The 23,919-nt window shown below is 44.4% G+C and overlaps 1 protein-coding gene across 1 annotated transcript in view; it reads left to right on the plus strand.

The window, feature by feature from the left end:
- The window catches only part of LOC126184064 (organic cation transporter protein-like), a 331,100-nt gene extending 326,763 nt beyond the window's left edge, over positions 1-4,337 (plus strand). Inside the window, exon 9 of the mRNA XM_049926425.1 lies at positions 4,038-4,337. Within this exon, the coding sequence (XP_049782382.1) occupies positions 4,038-4,337 (300 nt within the window). The remainder of the gene's footprint in view (positions 1-4,037) is intronic.
- Positions 4,338-23,919: the final 19,582 nt, after the last annotated feature.

Below are 23,919 nucleotides of genomic sequence, written 5' to 3' on the forward strand. Positions count from 1 at the left end.
AACTAACCTAAGGACATCACACACATCCATGCCCGAGGCAGGATTCGAACCTGCGACCGTAGCGGTCACGCGGTTCCAGACTGAAGCGCCTTTAACCGCACGGCCGCATCGGCCGGCTCGCACATTTTCTCTCCAACTTGAATCAGTACTCTGTAGATCTAAAGGTGAAAATGTTTCAGAACTGCACACTCTTTAACGCCTGCTTTGTATGTCTCTGCTGAGAAGCTCTACTTTGTTGTGAATACACAAATGTATTGACTTCATCGTGCCACTGAGTAATTTCTTAATTGGATTACGTTATGTCTATCCTTGCTGCTACATTTTCAGACTTGTGGTGGTTCTGTAACTCTACTTCAGTACGGATGTGGATTCCAAGTAGAAACAGATCGTTTCGAGATAAAGTGTGACAATTTGGATATGCTCGTGTTAGGATTACTTTGTTTTATTCAAAAAATCTTTTTTAAAAGTTATCATGATTTATTTGTGTTGGTAGAGTGAATACTTCGTAACATTTGTCCGACAGTTTACTGAACAAAACAAATAAACGCAAGACATAAATTAATCATCAGAAATATAGTCTCCCATGTCATTAATATCACTGTGACTACGCACGAATACGTTTTCGATTTCTCACCTGTAGAAACCCATTAATTTGGAGTTAAAGATGTCGTCAGGTCACGTTTGAAGCGCATGTTCTTGATGACTGTTTGAAAAGAACCGTTTTAGGTAAACATTTGAGCGTGCAAGATCAGAAGAATGAGAGAGTGCTGGCGGGCGTTGTCGTGCAGTAGCCACAAAAATGTAATGGCAAGGTGTCTCAGTTGTTGACAACAAACGCCAATTGCACTATACTTATCTCAGGAAGCAGTTCGTAGTACAAAACACCTTCTTTGTGCCACGAGATGCATAGTATTATCGTTGTGGATTCAAGCAGGTTGTTAAGATATTTTTGTTACGGCTCAACCAATAGTATCTTTCATTGTAGTTAACATAAGGGCACCACGTCTTCTCACCACTGAAGATGTTTGATAGGCATGTTCGAAGAGGCAACTGATAAAATGCAAACAAAAATGCATGAATTGCAGCTCACTGATTTGATAGAGAGCACACAGTACGCCTACAGCATGGTTCGTGGACCCCGCTGTCACGTCAGGTCATCCGGCTTTAGATTTACTAGAATTTTCGGAATTTGCTTAAGGTAAATTCTGGGATGTTTCCTTTAAAAAGACACGGACAGTTTATCCCCCCCCCCCCCCCCAATCCTTCCTGACCCATCTCCAATGACCTCTTTGTCGACGGGACATTAAACCCTACGCACCTTATCTCCCGCTGTTCCTTGACTTCTGAAACTTGTCCATTGACTGTGACGAATAACTCACATCAAAACGATGCTCCTTGAAACAGTACAAATGTTATATCCACCGCCTAACCCCCGCCACCCACTTCTCTAATCAGTATCCAAAGCGAACAAAATGTGACAAATGGTATACTTTTTCCATTTGGCGCAGTTTTCTAATGCTTAAAAAACACTCTTCATAATCAACAAGGGTGAAACGTACAATATATCACAAGTAAAATACTAGGACGACAAATAAAAAATGACAATAAACACACTTATAGCAACCACCGTGACAACATGCACCGGACTTCTGCACCAACTTAAGTTTTTCAGGTAAAATTTGTCGACAGTGATAGATTTCGTAGTTCAATATTCCTCGCATCATATGCTGCATTAGCAATGATCGTACCTCTATTGTTACTTCACTCGTCAGGATCACCTGGGTGGATACTGCTTTGGCTTCAGGAGACCGGTGGCGTGTGGCAGTCTTCTGCTGCATCAAGAGAAAACTCTCGATCAGCAATTGTTTTGATCAGGACAAACAGAAGCAGCTCTAATGCGGAATTGTTTCTGGAATGTTTAGTTACTAAGGGGCGGTTAGAAAACAAGTACATTATTTTTTGTGTTTCCATCAGTCTGATACATTTAGCAGATGAAATGTGGTTTAAAAGGTAAAGGAAATAGCGGGCTCTAACTCTCGACTAATTTCAATACAAGTCGATCTCCGACAAGTCTGTGTCTCTCAACATCGTTTTTGTGGGTGTGGGGGTGTAGTGGACTAGTTCGTGTCCATTATTTGAAGGTATCGTGATCGATTCTCGCCTAAGCCACAAATTTTAACAAGCATCAAATGTCGTACTTTACCTCTAGAAAAGTCAAGTGAAGAACACCCTACTCGACCGTTATTCAGAATCCCATTTAAATATGATGTCTCCTGCTGCTATCTGGCTTGAAGACGGGTTAGATCTCACAGAAAATGAAACTACTCCAACCAAAATTTAGTTTTTGTTTCATTATTGAAAAAGAATAAATTTAAAAAATCATTATCAGTTTGCTAACAGATGGCTTTGCAAAATTCTTTTGGAGCTGCACAGCTCTCTGTTTCTTTTCTTAGTATTGACATTCTTTCAGGGTTACAGAACAACATCGTGAATAGCCACAATAATTGCCTCGTAGTGTTTGTGTTACATACACCTTTTTGCGGGCCTGAGGTACGGATCTTTTTCACCCCAATCCCCACCCGTTTCAGAAGTAGGCGCTTCTTACCACCAGTGATTCCTTCCAGACAGTACTCTTAAGGACGTTTTCAATCGAATGAGTTGTATGTTATTTTAATAATTACAGTATGCGGAACGTGCACCTAGAACAGTGAGGATCTTTGCGCATGCCTTGATTCAGCACTGATTGCCAACTCCCACAAAACTTTGTAAAATTTAGGTGGCAGGGACACACTGTCATTCCGCAAGTCATCAGGAGATGGACTGAAAGTGAAATTAACGTTTCTGTCCGAGTCATACTCAGTGCAAATTGCTTAGAGTAGTTCAGTTCTAGCAGTTACACTTGAATAATTCTCATATGAATATTTTGGTAGCCTAAATATCCGTTATTGTGTAACAAATCAGGAACTAAATTAAGATCAAAATGCATAAACTTTAAGAAATGGGTAAATATTCTTCCCTGCTGCTGAAATATAGGGTTTCGCAGGGATCGAATGAAGAGCCACGGGTCGTAACACATCTGAAATGTAACGTCCACTGTTCAAAGTGCCGTCAATCCGAACAAGAGGTGACCGAGACGTGTAACCAATGGCAGCCCATACCATCACGCCGGGTGATACGCCAGTATGGCGATGACGAATACATGCTTCCAATGTGCGTTCACCGCGATGTCTCGAAACACGGATGCGACCATCATGATGCTGTAAACAGAACCTGGATTCATCCCAAAAAATGACGTTTTGCCATTCGTGCACCCAGGTTCGTCGTTGAGTACACCATCACAGGCGCTCCTGTCTGTGATGCAGCGTCAAGGGTAACCGCAGCCAGGGTCTCCGAGCTGATAGTCCATGCTGCTGCAAACGTCGTCGAACTGTTCGTGCAGATGGTTGTTGTCTTGCAAACGTTCCCATCTGTTCACTCAAGGATCGAGACGTGGCTGCACGAACCGTTACAGCCATGCAGATAAGATGCCTGTCATCTCGACTGCTAGTGATACGAAGCCGTTGGGATCCAGCACGGAGTTCCGTTATTACCCTCCTGAACCCACCGATTCCATATTCTGCTAACAGTCATTGGATCTCGACCAACGCGAGCAGCAATGTCGCGATACGATAATCCGCAATCGCGATAGGCTACAATCCGACCTTCAAAGTCGGAAACGTGACGGTACGCATTTCTCCTTACACGAGGCAACACAACGACGTTTCACCAGGTAACGCCGGTCAACAGCTGTTTGTGTATGAGAAATCAGTTGGAAACTTTCCTCATGTCAGCACGTTGTAGGTGTCGACACCGGCGCCAACCTTGCGTGAATGCTCCTAAAAGCTAATCATTTACATATCACAGCATCTTCTTCCTGTCGGTTAAATTTCGCGTGTGTAGCACGTCATCTTCGTGGTGTAGCAATTTTAATAGCCAGTAGTGTATTACAGATCGCCCCTTACCACTGTAGAGGAGTAAACTAACGGAAAGTATTGCAGGTGCGCGGCCAGGGCGTGTCGGCGGTGCACGTGTGCGGCTACGCGGCGGGCGCGGCGAGCGCGCACGTGGTGGCTCTGGGCCCGCCGTGGCGCGGCGCGCTGCTCAGCCTGCTGTGCGCCGCCGGGGCCGCCCTCTGCCTGCTGCTGCCAGAGACGCTGCACCGCCAGCTGCCGCGCACGCTGCGCGACGCGGAGGCCTTCGGCGCCGACGAGACGTGCTGCCTCTTCGCCTGGACCATCCGCCGCCGCCAGCAGTCGCCGCCGCAGCCACAGCCCCAGGATTACATCTCCCACTTGTGACACGCGCTATTCTCCACGTACAGAACCGCGCACGGCAGCGAGTACTCTTCTTCGGGACACCACAAAAACAAGATACACTTCTCGCTTAATTCTTACCCGCCCTTCCTCGCATCCGACCCTGTTATTTTGTGGGATTTCGATGTATCAATAAAACAAAGTAGAAATGTATTATATTGTTTGATTTAAATTAGTTGGCATCTAATCTTTAAGGAAAACATTGCGACATTCGTGCGACGACAGAAAATCACTTTCAAGTATCTATCTTTTACAAAAATTGTGCACGAAACGTGAAATTCACGTATGATATACAGGGTGTTACAAAAAGGTACGGCCAAACTTTCAGGAAACATTCCTCACACACAAATAAAGAAAAGATGTTATGTGGACATGTGTCCGGAAACGCTTAATTTCCATGTTAGAGCTCATTTTAGTTTCGTCAGTACGCACTGTACTTCCTCCATTCACCGCCAGTTGGCCCAATTGGAGGAAGATAATGTTGACTTCGGTGCTTGTGTTGACATGCGACTCATTGTTCTACAGTACTAGCATCGAGCACATCAGAACGTAGCATCAACAGGTTAAGTGTTCATCACGAATGTGGTTTTGCAGTCAGTGCAATGTTTACAAATACGGAGTTGACAGATGCCCATTTGATGTATGGATTAGCACGGGGCAATAGCCGTGGCGCGGTACGTTTGTATCGAGACAGATTTCCAGAACGAAGGTGTCCCGACAGGAAGACGTTCGAAGCAATTGATCGGCGTCTTATGGAGCACGGAACATTCCAGCCTATGACTCGCGACTGGGGGAAGACCTAGAACGACGAGGACACCTGCAATGGACGAGGCAGTTCTTCGTGCAGTTGACGATAACCCTAATGTCAGCGTCAAATAAGTTGCTGCTGTACAAGGTAACGTTGACCACGTTACTGTATGGAGAGTGCTACGGGAGAACCAGTTGTTTCCGTACCATGTACAGCGTGTGCAGGCACTATCAGCAGCTGATTGGCCTCTACGGGTACGCTTCTGCGAATGGTTCATCCAACAATGTGTCAATCCTCATTTCAGTGCAAATGTTCTCTTTACGGATGAGGCTTCATTCCAACGTGATCAAATTGTAAATTTTCACAATCAGCATGTGTGGGCTGACGAGAATCTGCACGCAATTGTGCAATCAAGACATCAACACAGATTTTCTGTGAACGTTTGGGCAGCCATTGTTGGTGATGTCTTGATTGGGCCCCATGTTCTTCCACCTACGCTCAATGGAGCACGTTATCATGATTTCATACGGGATACTTTCCCTGTGCTGCTAGAACATGTGCCTTTACAAGTACGACACAACGTGTGGTTCATGCATGATGGAGCTCCTGCACATTTCAGTCGAAGTGTTCGTACGCTTCTCAACAACAGATTCAAATGGTTCAAACGGCTCTGAGCACTATCGGACTTAACATCTTAGGTCATCAGTCCCCTAGAACTTAGAACTACTTAAACCTAACTAAACTAGGCACATCACACACATCCATGCCCGAGGCAGGATTCGAACCTGCGAACGTAGCAGTCCCGCAGACAACAGATTCGGTGACCTATGGATTGGTAGAGGTGGGCCAATTCCATGACCTCCATGCTCTCCTGACCTCAACCCTTTTGACTTTCGTTTATGACGGCATTTGAAAGCTCTTGTCTACGCAACCCCGGTACCAAATGTAGAGACTCTTCGAGCTCGTATTGTGGACGGCTGTGATACAATACGCCATTCTCCAGGGCTGCGTCAGCGCATCAGGAATTCCATGCGACGGAGGGTGGATGCATGTATCCTCGCTAACGGAGGACATTTTGAACGTTTCCTGTAACAAAGTGTTGTCACGCTGGTACGTTCTGTTGCTGTGTGTTTCCATTCCATGATTAATGTGATTTGAAGAGACGTAATAAAATTAGCTCTAACATGGAAAGTAGGCCTAAGCGTTTCCGGACACATGTCCACATAACATATTTTCTTTCTTTGTGTGTGAGGAATGTTTCCTGAAAGTTTGGCCGTACCTTTCTGTAACACTCTGTATACTGATCAGGCAAAACATTACGACCACTGCCCACCGCGACGTTGGATGCCGTCTTGTGGAGTTGCAGGCACGTGACGCAGTAACGAAAGTGAAGCAGAAACGAACGGGCGATCACCCTAACGAAGATACGGGTTGAAAATGGGGAAATCCAATGAGGTAAGAGACTTTTATCATTATTAAGCAGAGACTGTGAACGAGTATCTCGAATACGCTGAACCTGGTCGAATATTCACCTGCTGCTGTCGTGAGCAGCCACGGAAAGAAGTAGAAGACAGTGAAACTATCAGTAGACGCTAAATGGCTGGACGTCGGCGACTCTTCACGGAACGTGGGCTTCGGAAGCTTGTCTGATCTGTAAAGAAGTACCGTAATAGAAGATGACAAACAATAAATGGGATAAACGTGCACGGCTGACGATGTGATAAGGAATACCACTCAATCCATGATGAGAAGATTGCAGCACTCCATTGATACCAATGGTCATCACTTCGAACTGGTGATCTGTGGCGTCTCTGGCGACAGAGCACAATGCTGGTGTTCCGAAGCACGTCGTTCATCGTACATTGTTGAGATCCACAGCAGACGAGCCCTACGTGTTCACATTAGATTAGATTAGATTAGTACTTGTTCCATAGATCGTGAATACGACACTTCGTAATGATGTGGAACGTGTCAGGTTAATAAAAGGTGTCTATACAAGGTATTACATTACACAAAATATTACACGACACTTAATATTTTTTTTATTTTTTTTTTCCTTTTTTTGTGGGGTTGGGGAAATTACCCACTTACTATATCCAAAAATTCATCTAATGAGTAGAATGAGTTGCCATTAAGAAATTCTTTTAAGTTCCTTTTAAATGCTATATGTCTATCTGTCAGACTTTTGATGCTATTAGGTAAGTGACCAAAGACTTTTGTGGTAGCATAATTTACCCCCTTCTGAGCCAAAGTTTGATTTAACCTTGAGTAGTGAAGATCATCCTTTCTCCTAGTGTTGTAGCCATGTACACTGCTATTACTTTTGAATTCGATCGGATTGTTAATAACAAATTTCATAAGTGATTATATATATTGTGAGGCTACAGTGAAGATCTCTAGCTCTTTAACATAAGTGTCTGCAGGATGATCTTGGATGAGCTCCAGCAATTTTTCTGATGTACACGCTTTTGTGCAATGAACACTCTTTTACTCAATGATGAGTTACCCCAGAATATGATGCTATACGAAATCAGAGAATGAAATTTGGCGTGGTAAGCTCATTTACTCAAAGGGAACCTCCCAATCGCACTCCTCTCAGATCTAGTTATAAGTTGGCACAGTGGATAGGCCTTGAAAAACGGAATACAGATCAGTCGAGAAAACAGGAAGAAGTTGTGTGGAACTATGAAAAAAATAAGCAAAATATACAAACTGAGTAGTCCATATGCAAGATAGGCAACATCAAGGATAACGTGAGCTCAGGAGCGCCGTGGTCCCGTGGTTAGCGTGAGCAGCTGCGGAGCGAGAGGTTCTTGGTTCAAGTCTTCCCTTGAGTGAAAAGTGTACTTTCTTTATTTCGGCAATGTCCGTTCGTTCATTGACGTCTCTGTTCACTGTAATAAGTTTAGTGTCTGTGTTTTGCGACCGCGCGGCAAAACCGTGATATTAGTAGACGAAAGGACGTGCTTCTCCAATGGGAACCAAAAATATTTGATCGCAGGGTCATAGGTCAACCGATTCCTCCACAGGAAAACACGTCTGATATATTCTATTCGACACTGGTGACGGCATGTGCGTCACATCACAGGAATATATTGTCGACCCACCTAACTTGTACAATTGTCGAATGGGTAAAAAGATTATTCTACTTTGCCTGATTTAGGTTTTCTTGTGGATGTGATAATCACTCCCAAAAAGTGATGAAAACATAACGGACGGACAGATATTAATTGTCTGAAAATGAAAAAATTAAAATTGTAATACGAGGGAATAATTGAACCTAGGTCCTCTCGCTCTGCAGCTGCTCACGCTAACCACGGGACCACGGCGCTTCTACGGTCACATTCTCCTTGATGTTGCATATGTCGCACATGGACTATGCAGTTTGTATATTTTGCTTATTTTTTTCATAGTTCCACATAACTTCTTCCTGTTTTCTCCATTGATCTGTGTTCAGTTTTTCAAGGCCTATCCACTGTGCCAACTTATAACTAAATCTGAGGGGGGTGCGATGGGGAGGTTCCCTTGTCAGATGTGTATCGCCAAAACTTGCAATGACCCTAATAGCGCGTTACCCAACTTTTATATCCCGCCTGGTAGGCGTCGCGTGGGTCTGCTCCTGTCAACTGAAGGGCAGACCGAATGGAGGAAGGGAGTAGGAGCAGGTGAGGTAAAAAAGTCTCTCGGTACTGCTCTTAGAAATGGCTTTACTATCTCACTACACAGTAACTTGAATTCATAAACTAACTTAACTTGGCTGAGACGAGCACGTAGGCGCGAAGCTGTACATCAAATCTAACATCGGCTAGAAGTTACAAAGGCAAAATCTGTAGTGGCTCGCCCACTATGAAATAGGAACAATGTTGCTTGGTCGTCTACTAGGAATCAAATGGGTAGAATCTGGAGAGGTGCTCGTAGAGGGCGCTGTCGTCGGTGTCTGTGTCGTAGTGCCAACCTAGCAGAGCTCACCTACGTTGTGGCATCGTAGCTATCGATGCCACACCAACGACACCGTTAATTACAAATGCAGTGTGCACGGGACCATCACGATTCGATCGGCAAGCAATGGAGGTGTCTCGCCTCTTCGGGTGAATCACGTTTTTGCTACACGTAAGTCGATAGTCGTCTCCACAAACGCAGTCATCGAGATGAATGGCAGCTCGAAACGTGCAGCTCGCCACGGTCGCAGGCTGCTGTGAGCTATGGGAGGCATTCTCCTGCGCTTGCATGGAATCTGTGGTGGTAATCGAAGACACGCATACAGCTGCGAACCACGTGCATCCCTTCATCTTCGTTTCTTCGCCAACGACGATGTCATCTTTCAGTAGTATACTTGTCCGCGTCTCGGAGCCAGAACCGTGCTACAGTGGTTTGAGTAGCATTATAGTGAACCCACGCTGATGCCTCGCCGTATGTCAATCCTATGAAACCCATCTGGGTCGCTATCGGTCGCAATCACATCGTACACATATCAGCGGATCGCTATCTACGCGAATTACGTAATCTGTGCGTAAACATCTAATGCCACATACCTCCACAAACCTCCTAATAAACTGTCGGGTCCTCGATACGCAGAATCAGTGATGTATTTCGTTCGAAAGACGGACAAATAAGCTATTTAGAAGGTGGTCATAGTGTTTTGGTTCATTAGTGTAGATCTCAATAGTGTCTTTTTTAATAACAATCAGAGAAACAGTTATGTTATTTTTTTTTACAACGGGTGAAGTCCGGTCTAGGAAAAGAACAGCAAATCCCCGATTCCTCAAAGGATCGCACTCCAATGTGTAAGACAGCTTCAGACGTCTTATTAATTTACAAATGAGTTACATGTTAAATGCTTGACTTTACGCATGTAAGCCAGAAAAAGTTTAGGAAAGGTTTGAAATTAGGCTTACAGTTAGCTGGAAGTTGCTAAGTGCTACCATTATGAAACACTTCATATATAAAGGGTGGTCCATTGATCGTGACCGGGCCAAATGTCTCACGAAATAAGTGTAAAACAAAAAAACTACAAGGAACGAAACTTGTCTAGCTTGAAGGGGGAAACCGGATACCGCTGTGGTCGGCCCACTAGATGGCGCTGCCTTAGGTCAAACGGATATCAACGGCGTTTTTTTTAATAGGAACCCCCATTTTTTATTACATATTCGTGTAGTACGTAAAGAAATATGAATGTTTTCGTTGGACCACTTTTTCGCTTTGTGATAGATGGCTCTGTAATAGTCACAAACATATGGCTCATAATTTTTGACGAACAGTTGGTAACAGGTAGGTTTTCTAAATTAAAATACAGAACGTAGGTACGTTTGAACATTTTATTTCGGTTGTTCCAATGTGATACATGTACCTTTGTGAACTTATCATTTCTGAGAACGCATGCTGTTACAGCGTGATTACCTGTAAATACCACATTAATGCAATAAATACTCAAAATGATGTCCGTCAACCTCAATGCATTTGGCAATACGTGTAACGATATTCCTCTCAACAGTGAGTAGTTCGCCTTCAATAATGTTCGCACACGCATTGACAATGAACTGACGCATGTTGTCAGGCGTTGTCGGTGGATCACGATAGCAAATATCCTTCAACTTTCCCCACAGAAAGAAATCCGGGGACGTCAGATCCGGTGAACGTGCGGGCCATGGTATGATGCTTCGACGACCAATCCACCTGTCATGAAACATGCTATTCAATACCGCTTCAACCGCACGAGAGATATGTGCCGGACATCCAACATGTTGGAAGTACATCGCCATTCTGTCATGCAGTGAAACATCTTGTAGTAACAGCGGTAGAACATTACATAGGAAATTAGCATACATTGCACCATTTACATTGCCATTGATAAAATGGGGGCCAATTATCCTTCCTCCCATAATGCCGCAACATACATTAACCCGCCAAGGTCGCTAATGATCCACTTGTCGCAGCCATCGTGGATTTTCTGTTGCCCAATAGTGCATATTATGCCGGTTTACGTTACAGCTGTTGGTGAATGACGCTTCGTCGCTAAATAGAACGCGTGCAAAAAATCTGTCATCGTCCCGTAATTTATCTGGTACCCAGTGGCAGAACTGTACACGACGTTCAAAGTCGTCGCCATGCAATTCCTGGTGCATAGAAATATGGTACGGGTGCAATCGATGATGTAGCATTCTCAACACCGACGTTTTTGAGATTCCCGATCCTCGTGCAATTTGTCTGCTACTGATGTGCGTCTTAGCCGCGACTGCAGCTAAAACACCTTCTTGGGCATCATCATTTGTTGCTGGTCGTGGTTGACGTTTCAAATGTGGCTGAACACTTCCTGTTTCCTTAAATAACGCAACTATCCGGCGAACGGTCCGGACACTTGGATGATGTCGTCCAGGATACCGAGCAGCATACATAGCACACGCCCGTTGGGCATTTTGATCACAATAGCCATACATCAACACGATATCGACCTTTTCCGCAACTGGTAAACGGTCCATTTTAACACGGGTAATGTATCACGAAGGAAATACCGTCCGCACTGGCGGAATGTTACGTGATACCACGTACTTATACGTTTGTGACTATTACAGCGCCATCTATCACAAAGCGAAAAAAGGGGTCCAACTAAAACATTCATATTTATTTTCGTACTACACGATTATGTATTAAAAAATGGGGCGTCCTATTTTAAAAAAAAACGCAGTTGATATCCATTTGACCTATGGCAGCGCCATCTAGTGGGCCAACCATAGCGCCATCTGGTTTCCCCCTTCAAGCTAGACGAGTTTCGTTCTTTGTAGTATTTTCGTTTGATGCTTATTTCGTGAGATATTTGGCCTGGACACTATCAAAGGGCCACCCTGTATAGTGTGGATAATTTTCACCCCATTTTAAGTAAAAGCTAGCTTCCCACACATCTAAATATTTATCTCCTGAATTATGAGTTGTACAAAGATGTGATGTTGCAGGTACTACATTCACTAATATATATACGAAGGGCGCACAGTAAGTAATGCAACGCTTTTTTCTGAAAGCAGGCTGGTTTTATTAAGGATTCCAGTACACCATATTATTCCCCACTCTTTTGGCTACAAAACCCTATGTTTCAACATAATCTCTGTTCAATGTTACTGTCTTGCTTCACGTTTCTGTGAGGACCTTTATGCTCGCATAGTACCACTCTATTGGTCGACGCCGGAGGCAATGTCTTGCTGCATCAATAACCTCCCTACCATCCACGTACTGCTTCTCGTGGAGTGCATCCTTCATTTGGCCAAACAGATGGAAGCCAGAAGGTGCGAGAGCCGGGCTATAGGGTGTATAAGGAAGAACAGTTACAAGTCAAATGTGTGTGAATTCCTAAGGGACCAAACTGCTGAGTCATCAGTCCCTAGACTTACACCCTGCTTAAACTAACTTGTGCTAAGAATAACACACACACCCATGCCCGAGGGAGGACTCGAACCTCCAGCGGGAGCGGCCGCGCAGTCAGTGACATGACGCCCTAAACCGCGCGGCCACTCAGCGCGGCGGAAAAGCAGTCCAACGAAGTTTTGTGAGCTCCTCTCGGGTGAACAGACTTGTGTGAGGGCTTGCGTTATCATAGAGAAGGGGAAGTTAGTTTACATTTCTATGGCACCTCAAATGAGAATGTCCGCACTTTCCAACACTGCACGAGTCACAACTGCGACCAGCCGGACAACACGCGAGAGAACGGCCGGGTCTGCGCGATCTTCTTGCGATTGGCCGGGAAAAAAATGTGTTGCATTACTTACTGAACGCCCTTCGCTTGTTGCGAAATAAATAAACTGAAACATAATGCAAGATGATGAAGTTTTAATGCGTTCCGTTTTAAGGAGAAGCTAGTTTACCACACATCTATATTTTTCCGACGTGATATCGCCGGAACTATCTGTCGTAAAGTCATACGATTTTGCAAATACATTCAGTAATATATGTGGATGGTCTGAAAACTATGCTGCGAATAGAGTCGGTAGTAAAGTAGTAATAAATTGAAAGGTCATGCCTGATCCTAAAGTTTGCACGAATAACGAAAATGTACACGATAAGCATATTTTCTTTCATCAGTTTTTCGGGCTGTCATTGAGAAAAACGTTCTCTAACAGAAAGTTCGTAGGAAGTCGCTGTATGCTCTCTTATGCGAATACTGGATGAATGTAGTCCAGGTATTTGAGCGACGTCAGTTGCGCTGCCTGAAGACAAACGCAAAAGCTCTTAACTATAACACTTAACTGTAACTGTAATACTGTGACCGAGCGGTTCTAGACGCTGCAGACTGGAACCACGCGACCGCTACGGTCACAGGTTCGAATCCTGCCTCGGGCATGGATGTGTGTGATGTCCTTAGGTTAGTTAGGTTTAAGTAGTTCTAAGTCTAAGAGGACTGATGACTTCAGATGTTAAGTCCCATAGTGCTCAGAGCCATTTGAACCAACGGTAATACTTGTCTCGTTGTGTTAGACCCATTACATGAGATTACACTTCTTATTGTAATGAGATCATGATACGTAAGGTATTCCGCACTGTTTGTACTGCTCTGGCGTGTACTTGCCACATCGCGGCTCCTTTTCACTCTTATCGCTCCCCGCTCCTTTCCTAATCATCTGGTCGCAGGCCGCGTCGTGTGGATCGGTGAGGGACGCGATCACCGAATGCTGGGCGTGAAGTCCAGTCTCTCACTGCTTCTGTTAACACGGTAGAGCGCGGAAGTCGCCCTCGGCTGTCTTTGTGACTGTAATTGTCGGCTCGATGAGTCCCACGCTTTCCTGAGAACCAAGCCACCGTCTCTACTGACCAGGCCGTCGACCACTCGTGGTTCAACAGGCTCCTTTGGAACACAATCCCAATACGACGAGGTCTGTCCTAGCACTTCCGTTCGTTCATTTCCCATTGAGTCCCCTGTAACTAGGCAGTGCTCCGCAAGTGGGGCAGGGGATTCAAAATGGTTCAAATGGCTCTAAGCACTATGGGACTGAGGTCATCAGTCCCCTAACTAACCTAAGTACATCACACACACCCATGCCCGAGGCAGGATTCGAACCTGTGACCGTAGCAGTAGCGTGGTTCCGGACTGAAGCTCCTAGAACCGCTCGTCCACAGCGGCTGGCTGGGGCAAGGGGATGAAAACGATAAGAGTATAAACGACGCGCGATGTAGCGAAGGCGCTCCTTCTACAGTAATCACCTGAAGAACAAAGCAAGGTAAGCTGTGTTTCGTACAACAATATCAAACTTATCCCATTACATCTCGAAAGCTTCTGAACTCAAAGAGACTTTTTTCAAAATTCGCCGCTCAGAAACGAATCTTCCTAAATTTGCTTATAGCATTGCGTTTGATGAACAACGACATGCTGAAAAGTAATGCCTCCGAATTTTTGATGTGAAAATCCTTCTGGCTTTTTTTACATAAGACAAACGTTATTAAGATTCTGTATCTTTATTCTTTATGTCTACATTTATTTCTCAACATAATCAACCTGGCGAGGAAAAAATTTCTTCCAATGAGGGACCAGTTTGTTGATACAGTCACTGTAGAATGTCTGACTGTTGACAGAGCCCTAACCTCACCTATGCTTGCACAGCTTTATCGCGATCAAAGTGAAGTCCTCGGGGGGAGGCGGGGTTAAGTTTTGGGAACATATGTGAAAAGGATGGTGCCAAGTCGGGGTTGTATGGAGGATGATCGATGACAGTGAACCTACGGCGTCGGACTGTTACAGATATCGCCAATTACTGATGTCGATACAATCATCAACGTAATCAACGTACACAGCGTTCATTCTTCTACAGGTTTCAGTTGGAGGCATGTATTCTGCCAATAGAATCTCAATTACAGCACACTGTTTCCCACACAGTGACCTAGTTACTTTACAGAGCTCCTTGTTACACGCTACAATGAGCCCTCTAGCGGCAGAAGGTTATAACTTGAGTCGAAAGATATGCACGACATGTGATACCACAAACGACATTGAGAACAGAATAAACAATTCGGGGGCACTACTTTTCAGCACGCCCTCATATATACGTTCCGGAAGATAGCTTTTTTTTATTTTGGCAATATGTATCTCGTAAGCATGAAGTTTAAAGGGCCTATCGGTTACTAACGTCACATGAAAATACTGGGATTCATGTCTGGTGTCTCCCTTATGCCCTTCTTCCGAATACTTTCCTTGTACATCGTGGAAGTACACGAAACGTAATGATGCACGAATCTCCTACTACAAAGTCTCTTTGAGCACTGACAGACACAATTCTAAGCGACTCGAAAGTTGGAGAACACATCACGAGCCTCCCACTTGTGGCAACAAAGTGGGAGCCAACAATGGCAGCTTCCCATTGGTGTCAAAGCAGCCTCCCATTGGTGAATTGGTGGCGGGACCTGTCCAGCCCAGTTGCTGTCAGGTCGGAAAATAGAGTAGGTAAGAGTCATTTTCAAGTCAGTAACTCTTTGATTACCTGTTTCAACGAGCATCCAATTTCAAACTCCATACCATCTTATCCGTCTAAATTTGCAAGTTGTTAGTAAAACGCAATTAGCCGATACTTAAATAATTACGAAAAATTATTTAAAAAATATACATTTAAGTAATTTTTTCTGGTGATATATTCACAACATGAGACGATACAGTCCAGAGTCACATTGCTTGCAATAATAACGTGATTAACTTTTCATTTATTACTACCCGTTCAATGCAGAGTCGCAAGTTCAATCAGAGCCGCAAGAAAAGAGAACAAACGGATAACACTCTATACAGCTTCGTTGAATTGGCTTACGTGCCGTACCGAAAATTGCTCCGGCCAGTAACCAAAACAAAAACAAGTGTCTGTTCCGGGGGGAAACATGTCTTATGGGCCTGTTGTTCAACACAGTCCAATTCAAAACTCCTCAAAACAACCTTTCATACATCCCATGTTAGGGCCCTTCTTTTATACCTTGTCCCTCTTCACTTTCCTTTTTCCGCTTTCCTTTTCCCCTTCGTCATATTTCGTCATTACAAACAACAGCCGCGCGGGATTAGCCGAGCGGTCTTGGGCGCTGCAGTCATGGACTGTGCGGCTGATCCCGGCGGAGGTCAGAGTCCTCCCTAGGGCATGGGTGTGTGTGTTTGTCCTTAGGATAATTTAGGTTAAGTAGTGTGTAAGCTGAAGGACTGATCACCTTAGCATTCAAGTCCCATACGATTTCACACACATTTTGAACATTTTGAACACAAACAACACGGCGCCCAGGGCTCGCACCTGCCTTTCATCCCCTTGTTACGTCATTGGTGGTCTAGCCTGCGTAAATCAATACAACCACCCATCAGCTGGAATTCTCACTCCATGAATACTCACTCCACATGGTACAAAGCGATGAATAGAGAGATCACAACAATCAGCTAACTATATTTGTTTAAGTTTTCCGACGTAATGAGTATTCAGTTAGATTTCGGGATTGCAGACGGATGACATCGATCTCTTTCCACGACATTTCAGTGACAATCATTCAATCAGCTTCAGATGAGACGAAATATCGTTTCTTCAAGATGTTGACATCTGGCTACAGTCCTAAAACCTCATGGAATAAACAGCAAACTCTTCGATATCCGACTCCAGTGTGTCATCCACCAATCAGTCATGCAACTTAAAAGAAAAAATAGAGCTTAGTCTAAAAAATGGCGAAACAGCGACAATATGGAAAAGTTGTCAGTTGTCATGAGTGATATGGCGCGCGCCGCTATCCTGTGATCTTGTTTAGAGCGCGCGCTATAATCGATTATAGTTTGCTGTTCTGGTGCGGATGGCGCTCCGGTGGTGATTTGCTATAACGTCGCTGGTGTGTGTTTGCGGTGGCCGGCGGAAAGCGAGAGGGTAGTCGGTTTCCGGGTATTGCACGGAACGTTGTAGAATTTTAGAACATGTTTTTTGCTCGAATATCATGTCGTTTTTGGAAACTCAGAATCTACTATGTAGGAATCAACATGGATTCCGGAAACAGCGATCGTGTGAGACCCAACTCGCTTTATTTGTACATGAGACCCAGAAAATATTAGATACAGGCTCCCAGGTAGATGCTATTTTTCTTGACTTCCGGAAGGCGTTCGATACAGTTCCGCACTGTCGCCTGATAAACAAAGTAAGAGCCTACGGAATATCAGACCAGCTGTGTGGCTGGATTGAAGAGTTTTTAGCAAACAGAACGCAGCATGTTGTTATCAACGGAGAGACGTCTACAGACGTTAAAGTAACCTCTGGTGTGCCACAGGGGAGTGTTATGGGACCATTGCTTTTCACAATATATATAAATGACCTAGTAGATAGTGTCGGAAGTTCCATGCGGCTTTTCGCGGATGATGCTGTAGTATACAGAGAAGTTGCAGCATTAGAAAATTGTAGCGAAATGCAGGAAGATCTGCAGCGGATAGGCACTTGGTGCAGGGAGTGGCAACTGACCCTTAACATAGACAAATGTAATGTATTGCGAATACATAGAAAGAAGGATCCTTTATTGTATGATTATATGATAGCGGAACAAACACTGGTAGCAGTTACTTCTGTAAAATATCTGGGAGTATGCGTGCGGAACGATTTGAAGTGGAATGATCATATAAAATTAATTGTTGGTAAGGCGGGTACCAGGTTGAGATTCATTGGGAGAGTCCTTAGAAAATGTAGTCCATCAACAAAGGAGGTGGCTTACAAAACACTCGTTCGACCTATACTTGAGTATTGCTCATCAGTGTGGGATCCGTACCAGATCGGGTTGACGGAGGAGATAGAGAAGATTCAAAGAAGAGCGGCGCGTTTCGTCACAGGGTTATTTGGTAACCGTGATAGCGTTACGCAGATGTTTAACAAACTCAAGTGGCGGACTCTGCAAGAGAGGCGCTCTGCTTCGCGGTGTAGCTTGCTCGCCAGGTTTCGAGAGGGTGCGTTTCTGGATGAGGTATCGAATATATTGCTTCCCCCTACTTATACCTCCCGAGGAGATCACGAATGTAAAATTAGAGAGATTAGAGCGCGCACAGAGGCTTTCAGACAGTCGTTCTTCCCGCGAACCATACGCGACTGGAACAGGAAAGGGAGGTAATGACAGTGGTACGTAAAGTGCCCTCCGCCACACACCGTTGGGTGGCTTGCGGAGTATAAATGTAGATGTAGATGTAGAACGTGAAGTTCGCTCTGCCTGACCTGCTGGTGACTAGCGCTAAGGTTGTTGTGCCTCGCAATATGAGCAGAGTGGTCTGGGGCGGAGGCGACGCACCTCTGTGCTGGCCATGCGGTAGTGATTAATTGGAGTCGGCGTACTTGCTTTGCCTGCCTGTCTGATGTGGAGGTCCGGTGAGGTCCTGTGATACTCTGGCCCGGAGACAACTAGCTGCTGAATTTTGGAGTCGTCTGCCAGGACAGGGTGTGGGCTCGGTTGGCTCGTCAGATTTTCCGCTGGAAGCTTCAGCAGCGGTTTCTGAACTTCATTCTGATGTAGGACGGCGATGTTGGAAGTTTTTGCTGTGTGTGTGTGGCACGTTACGATTTGCTCAACTGGAGTATCTTTTGATTATCTCGCTGAGTGGGTCGTTGCCCACCCGGTCTGTTGAGCGTTACCTTTGGTGGTGCCTGTTTGTGCTTACAAAACGGATTATATCCTCAGTATTGGTGGTGGCACGTGCGTAGTTGTTTGGATGGCGACATTTATCGACAGGACGCATGAACCCAGTTAATTCAGTTTTGGTGGGAGAAGGCTTTGCTTACATTAACACAAATCAGTGGATAAAACTGGTTGCAATTTTTGAAACAAGGATTGGAAGTTGCGAGCGTAGTGTCAGGAGGGATTAGCCTCGGATATGGGGGCAAAGCGAAGGCTTTTGCAATTATAAGTGAGATGATCGTTCGAGGATAGGTATCTCAGGCAATGGTTCAAAAGATCTCTTCGCGAATATATCCTTGGTTGTACAGTATGCACTGGCAAATGTGGCAACAATTGATTGATTGAATTATTATTCATAGAAAAGCTCAGATCGAAGGGTTGAACAAATACACAGGGTGACACAGAAAATGGGAACATTTCCACAGTCCACTAAAACTAGAAGTGATGAAGGAGAGAAATTGAAACCTTACAACGTGTCCATTTGCGAAACATTGATGGCATTTATCATTTTTTTTTATAAATTACATCCTTTAGATAGCGTCCTCCTGTACGAATGTATACGAATATATTCCTGAAATCTGCTGTTGAGACTCCTTATTTAAAGCTGCAACATCTCAGCTGGAATAAAGTGAACTGTATCCCTAATTCTCTGTTTTAACTCATCCAGTCTTGGTCGTGTTGACTTTGCTCTTGAGGTAGCCCCAAAAGAAAAAAATCACAAACATATAAATTTGGCGATCTAGGGGGACAGGGTATGTTACCGAATCGTGAGATCACAAGCTTGCCAAACAATTCTTCCACTTATGCCACTGATTCCGTGCAATGTGTGTTGTCACTCCGTCCTGTTGAAACCAGGCTTCTTGAACGTTTGGAAAGTTGTTCAATGCAGGTATAATGAAAGTTCGTATCATCTCCACGTAACGATCGGCATTGACAGTTATTGACACAATGGCAACCCGTTTGTGATTTTTTCTTTTGTGGCTACCTCAAGACCAAAGTCAACACGACTCGACCAAGAACCCTGGATGAGTTAAAACAGAGAATTCGGGATGCAATTCGCAGTATCCCAGCTGAGAAACTGCAGCGGTCAATGAGGAATCTCAACAGCAGATTTCACGAATGTATTCGTGCAGTAGGACGCCATCTTCAGGACGTAATTTTTAAAAAATGATAAATGCCATCAATGTTCCGTAAATGGCAAAGTTTTAAGGTTTCAATTACTATGAATGCTATTTCTCTCTTCATCACTTCTAGTTTTATTGTATTGGGGAAATGTACCCGTTTTTCTGTGTCATCCTGTATAATGATTGCGGATCTATTCCAGAGCTGCAGATAAGGTTGGATGAGCAACACACACTCTACTACCTAGGTTGGTCATGGATGAGAAACTGAGAAAGCGGGAAACCCGGTAATGAATTTCAAGAGGTATAAGCTGTGATCAGAAGAAAACACAAAATTCCTTCCTACAATGGGATGTAATTTGATGAAACATCGTTGCTCCCTCAGTTAACTCATGAGCGGTAGTACTGATCCACTGGCTCGATGGCAAACAAAGTTGACTCACAATGGTCACCGCGAGCAACGTTGAGAAATTGCAGTAGAAAACTACATCCTTGACCCTTCAAATTAACTGATATCCACAAGGCGTGGCCTTTAGTGTTTCGGAATCATCAGCACGAGCGAGCTTCCCTGTGGAAAGAAATAATGTCGGCGAACGGACGCACAACACCATACTAATTAAAATGGAATACATATTTCTCATCCTTCTTGAGTTGCGACTTTGGACGGGCATCATAAATGTCTTACCCGTAAATTACTGCATATTACTACTTTTCAAATGAAACATATAATTTTGCAATAACAAAGGCGAGTACATGCTACTTTATCTCCATTCTCAAATACGAATGTCGAGCCACGCTCAACAGTACAAAATACTTTTCCGCATCATATGATACTTGGTTGAGTCATTTTATTCTGCTTCTTTAACCAAAAACATGAGTCTGTTACCGTTACTAGTGCTGAACATCTTGGTAATTTGTGAAGTGGTCAGTAGAGACTGTAATGTTCATACTGTGTCGTCTGGTGTACCTGACCACTGATACAAATGAAATATAAATGATTACGTTTTACAAGTTAAGACTAAGATAGTCTTTGGAAAAACTCACGAAGTTGCAGGTTCGTAAGTATAACTGAATCAAAGTATGAGTGTTAAACGTCTCTATTCGTTTTATCGTCAGACAAACATCACATTACAATATTGTTTGGAAAGGCCACATGATCCTACCTGATAAAAAAATTAAAGCACATAGAAGGGAGAAAGAAACGAAATGGATATTAAATTTGCTTAGAACTTTGCAGTATGAGCCCACTTATCAATATGACGTTGCACAGGTTTCAGCCTGGATGCACGCACCGATTCAGTTGGAAAGGACGTGATAGAGACGTTTTAACCTATTCCGAGGCAATATGGGGCGTAACTACTGTCACTGGTTCTTGATATCCTGGATACTGGCGCTGGGACGAAGTTGACATCAATTCTGGTAACATACGTGTTCTATCGGGGGTAGAGATGAGGATCTCGCTGATCACGGGACCGCCTCAACATCACGTAAACAGTTCATACAGACACGTGCCAGGTGTGGACGAACGCTTTCCAGTTGAAAGACGGCACCACAAAACTGTCGCATAGGAAGTAATACAAGAAGACGCAAGATATCCGTGACGTTCCATTTATCCGCCAGTGTTCAGTTAAACACTAGGAGCCGTAACCAGAAGTCATCCCCGACAGCTCCCCTCTCTTTAGTGGCAGGAGTAACACCACTGTGCTTCTCCAAAACAATGGAAGAGTGGAACGTCTTCTCATGCCGCTGCTATACTTGCCAAAGTCGATCATTCGGAGTAGTGCTTAACCACGCTTCATCGTTGACCTAAGTGTGACGCCATTCATGGGCAGTCTATGCCTTCTCGTCATGGCACCACTCCACACGCATCCGTTTGTGTTATGGTGTAGCCTAGGCGTGGATCGGCTGATTTCTAGTCCGGCTACTGCAAGCAATGGTTCGGTTCTCAGATGGCAGGCACAGACATTAAGTGGTATCATGTGCTTGGTGCACAGTATGGCGTACTCTCCTGTAGTGGTCAAAGTTAGTCGACCGAAACCTCGACGAGGAGTATGCCTGCCCTCATATTCCCATTCAGCCCAACATTGGTCCACTGTCATATCGTAATATCCCAAAGATCTGGAATGCTGGACAAATCAAACCGCCGACCAAATGGAAACCTACAATGAGCCCTCTTTCAGATTTCGGCAGGAGCTGATAATGCCGTTTCCCACCAGTACGTGGCATCTCCACGTTCTTCAGAGCGATCACTTACCATGTGACGCTGCTCACGACCCTTACATACCCTACCAGGCTTGGTAACAATACTAAACACGGATCAAAACTAACGCAAAACAACACTGACGGATTCCGGTGGCCGTTCTATATGTCACGGAGAATTCTAACTTTCATCATTTGCATACCTGCCACTGATGTCTATGTACAATGTTACATTGCCGCGTGATTTTTCTTCTACATACTGTACCTTTTTTGTCAGACACTACATGTATCTATCATTGCGTCTAATTGTTATTATAGTCACTGCAATCGTCTGTATATTACTGACCTACCATTTATAAACAAAACTGCAACACCAGGAACGATAGAAAATAACGATATTTTGGGCATATAGAATGCTAGAAATAAAGCGTGATCAGATTTGTAGATGATTTAGGGATGTAGAGGAAGAAAAATGTGGTACACAGAGGTGCCACATTCGGCAACAACAATGAGGCTCATTCGGCAGGGGATCGTGTCGAATCCAGCTTGGATAGCCAATAATGGTACGTTATTCCACGTAGCTTTAACTTTCCTCCACAGTGGCTGACGTGTGGTGGCGTGCAAGTCTCGCAGCAGCCTCAGACCAGATGTTTTCAATGCATTAGAAGTTTGGAGACTGATAGCGTTCAGTAGAACGCTCTCTATATCGAGGACGACCAGGACAGCAACGGTATCATGTGGTCTTGCATTATTTCGTTGAAAAGTAAAGGGCCGGCCGGAGTGGCCGAGCGTTTCTAGGCGCTACAGTCGGGAACCGTGCGACCGCTGTTTTCACGAAAAATTTACAGCGCGGAACCGAACGGCACACATAGAATTTTTTAACTTCACTTTTGTACTTCGACTTTTTCTTGGTTCCACCGTGGTCAAATTCTCATTAGTTAGACCTCTCCATTACTCGAACAATTCTGAGTTCAACCCTAACTTCGAATTATCGTCAGTCTAATGGACGTGTTTTCGAGATATTCATATGAAATAATCTGCTGTGTGCAAAAACCGCCCAGAGAGACAATTTCACTCATTCTTGCAACTCGCTGATACCGTTGCCGAAAGAGGCTAAGAGGCTAGTACACGTACATGGATGTACGACCGACCTGTGACGATGATAATCTCACAGCCACCATAGGTGCACAGCGATGCGCCTTCGGGTGGGATCGATAGGCGCCAGACGCCGGCTACGTGGTTGGCCACGCCTCTGCAGTCTTCGCCGCGTCTAGAAGGCACCAAGGCACTACGAGCTCTCACCGCTGTTCCTCTAATACCACCAAATGAGCATGTGGTACAACTTGCAGGTGCGGATCCAGGGCTAGGTTCTTTTGCAAGACAGGGGGAGGGGAGTTAGTATTGTCTCCTCAGAGATATGACAGGAACGATCATTCGAAGCACAAAGGTAAGGAAATGTGGGCTCCAAAATGCGTAGCTTAAGAGCTGAGACCACTTTTTCATCTCCACTACTGTAAAACACATCTTTTCTACTGAAGACGTGTTCCTATCTCTTAAGGTATGCAATTTAGAACCGATGTTTATTAGGCAATTTCTTCTTGTTTTGGTCCATAACACCTCCTTTGAAAGTATGGAAAGCAAAGAGTTTTCAGTGGAACAGATTTGTTTCATAGTACTGACGATAAAGTGCTCACAGCCTTTAAGGCATGGATTTTACCTGGAGCCCACGTTTGCTAAACTTTTTGCTTCGAATTATCGTTCTTGTCATATCAATGAATATTGACCATTACCCCTGTGACATGGTGCATAGCTTGGTTTGTTGATTTGATTTGCGCACGGAAGCAAAACAGCAGTGGTCTTAGCCCTCTATTGC

This window comes from Schistocerca cancellata, chromosome 4, assembly GCF_023864275.1.
Source record: "Schistocerca cancellata isolate TAMUIC-IGC-003103 chromosome 4, iqSchCanc2.1, whole genome shotgun sequence".
NCBI lineage: Eukaryota > Metazoa > Arthropoda > Insecta > Orthoptera > Acrididae > Schistocerca > Schistocerca cancellata.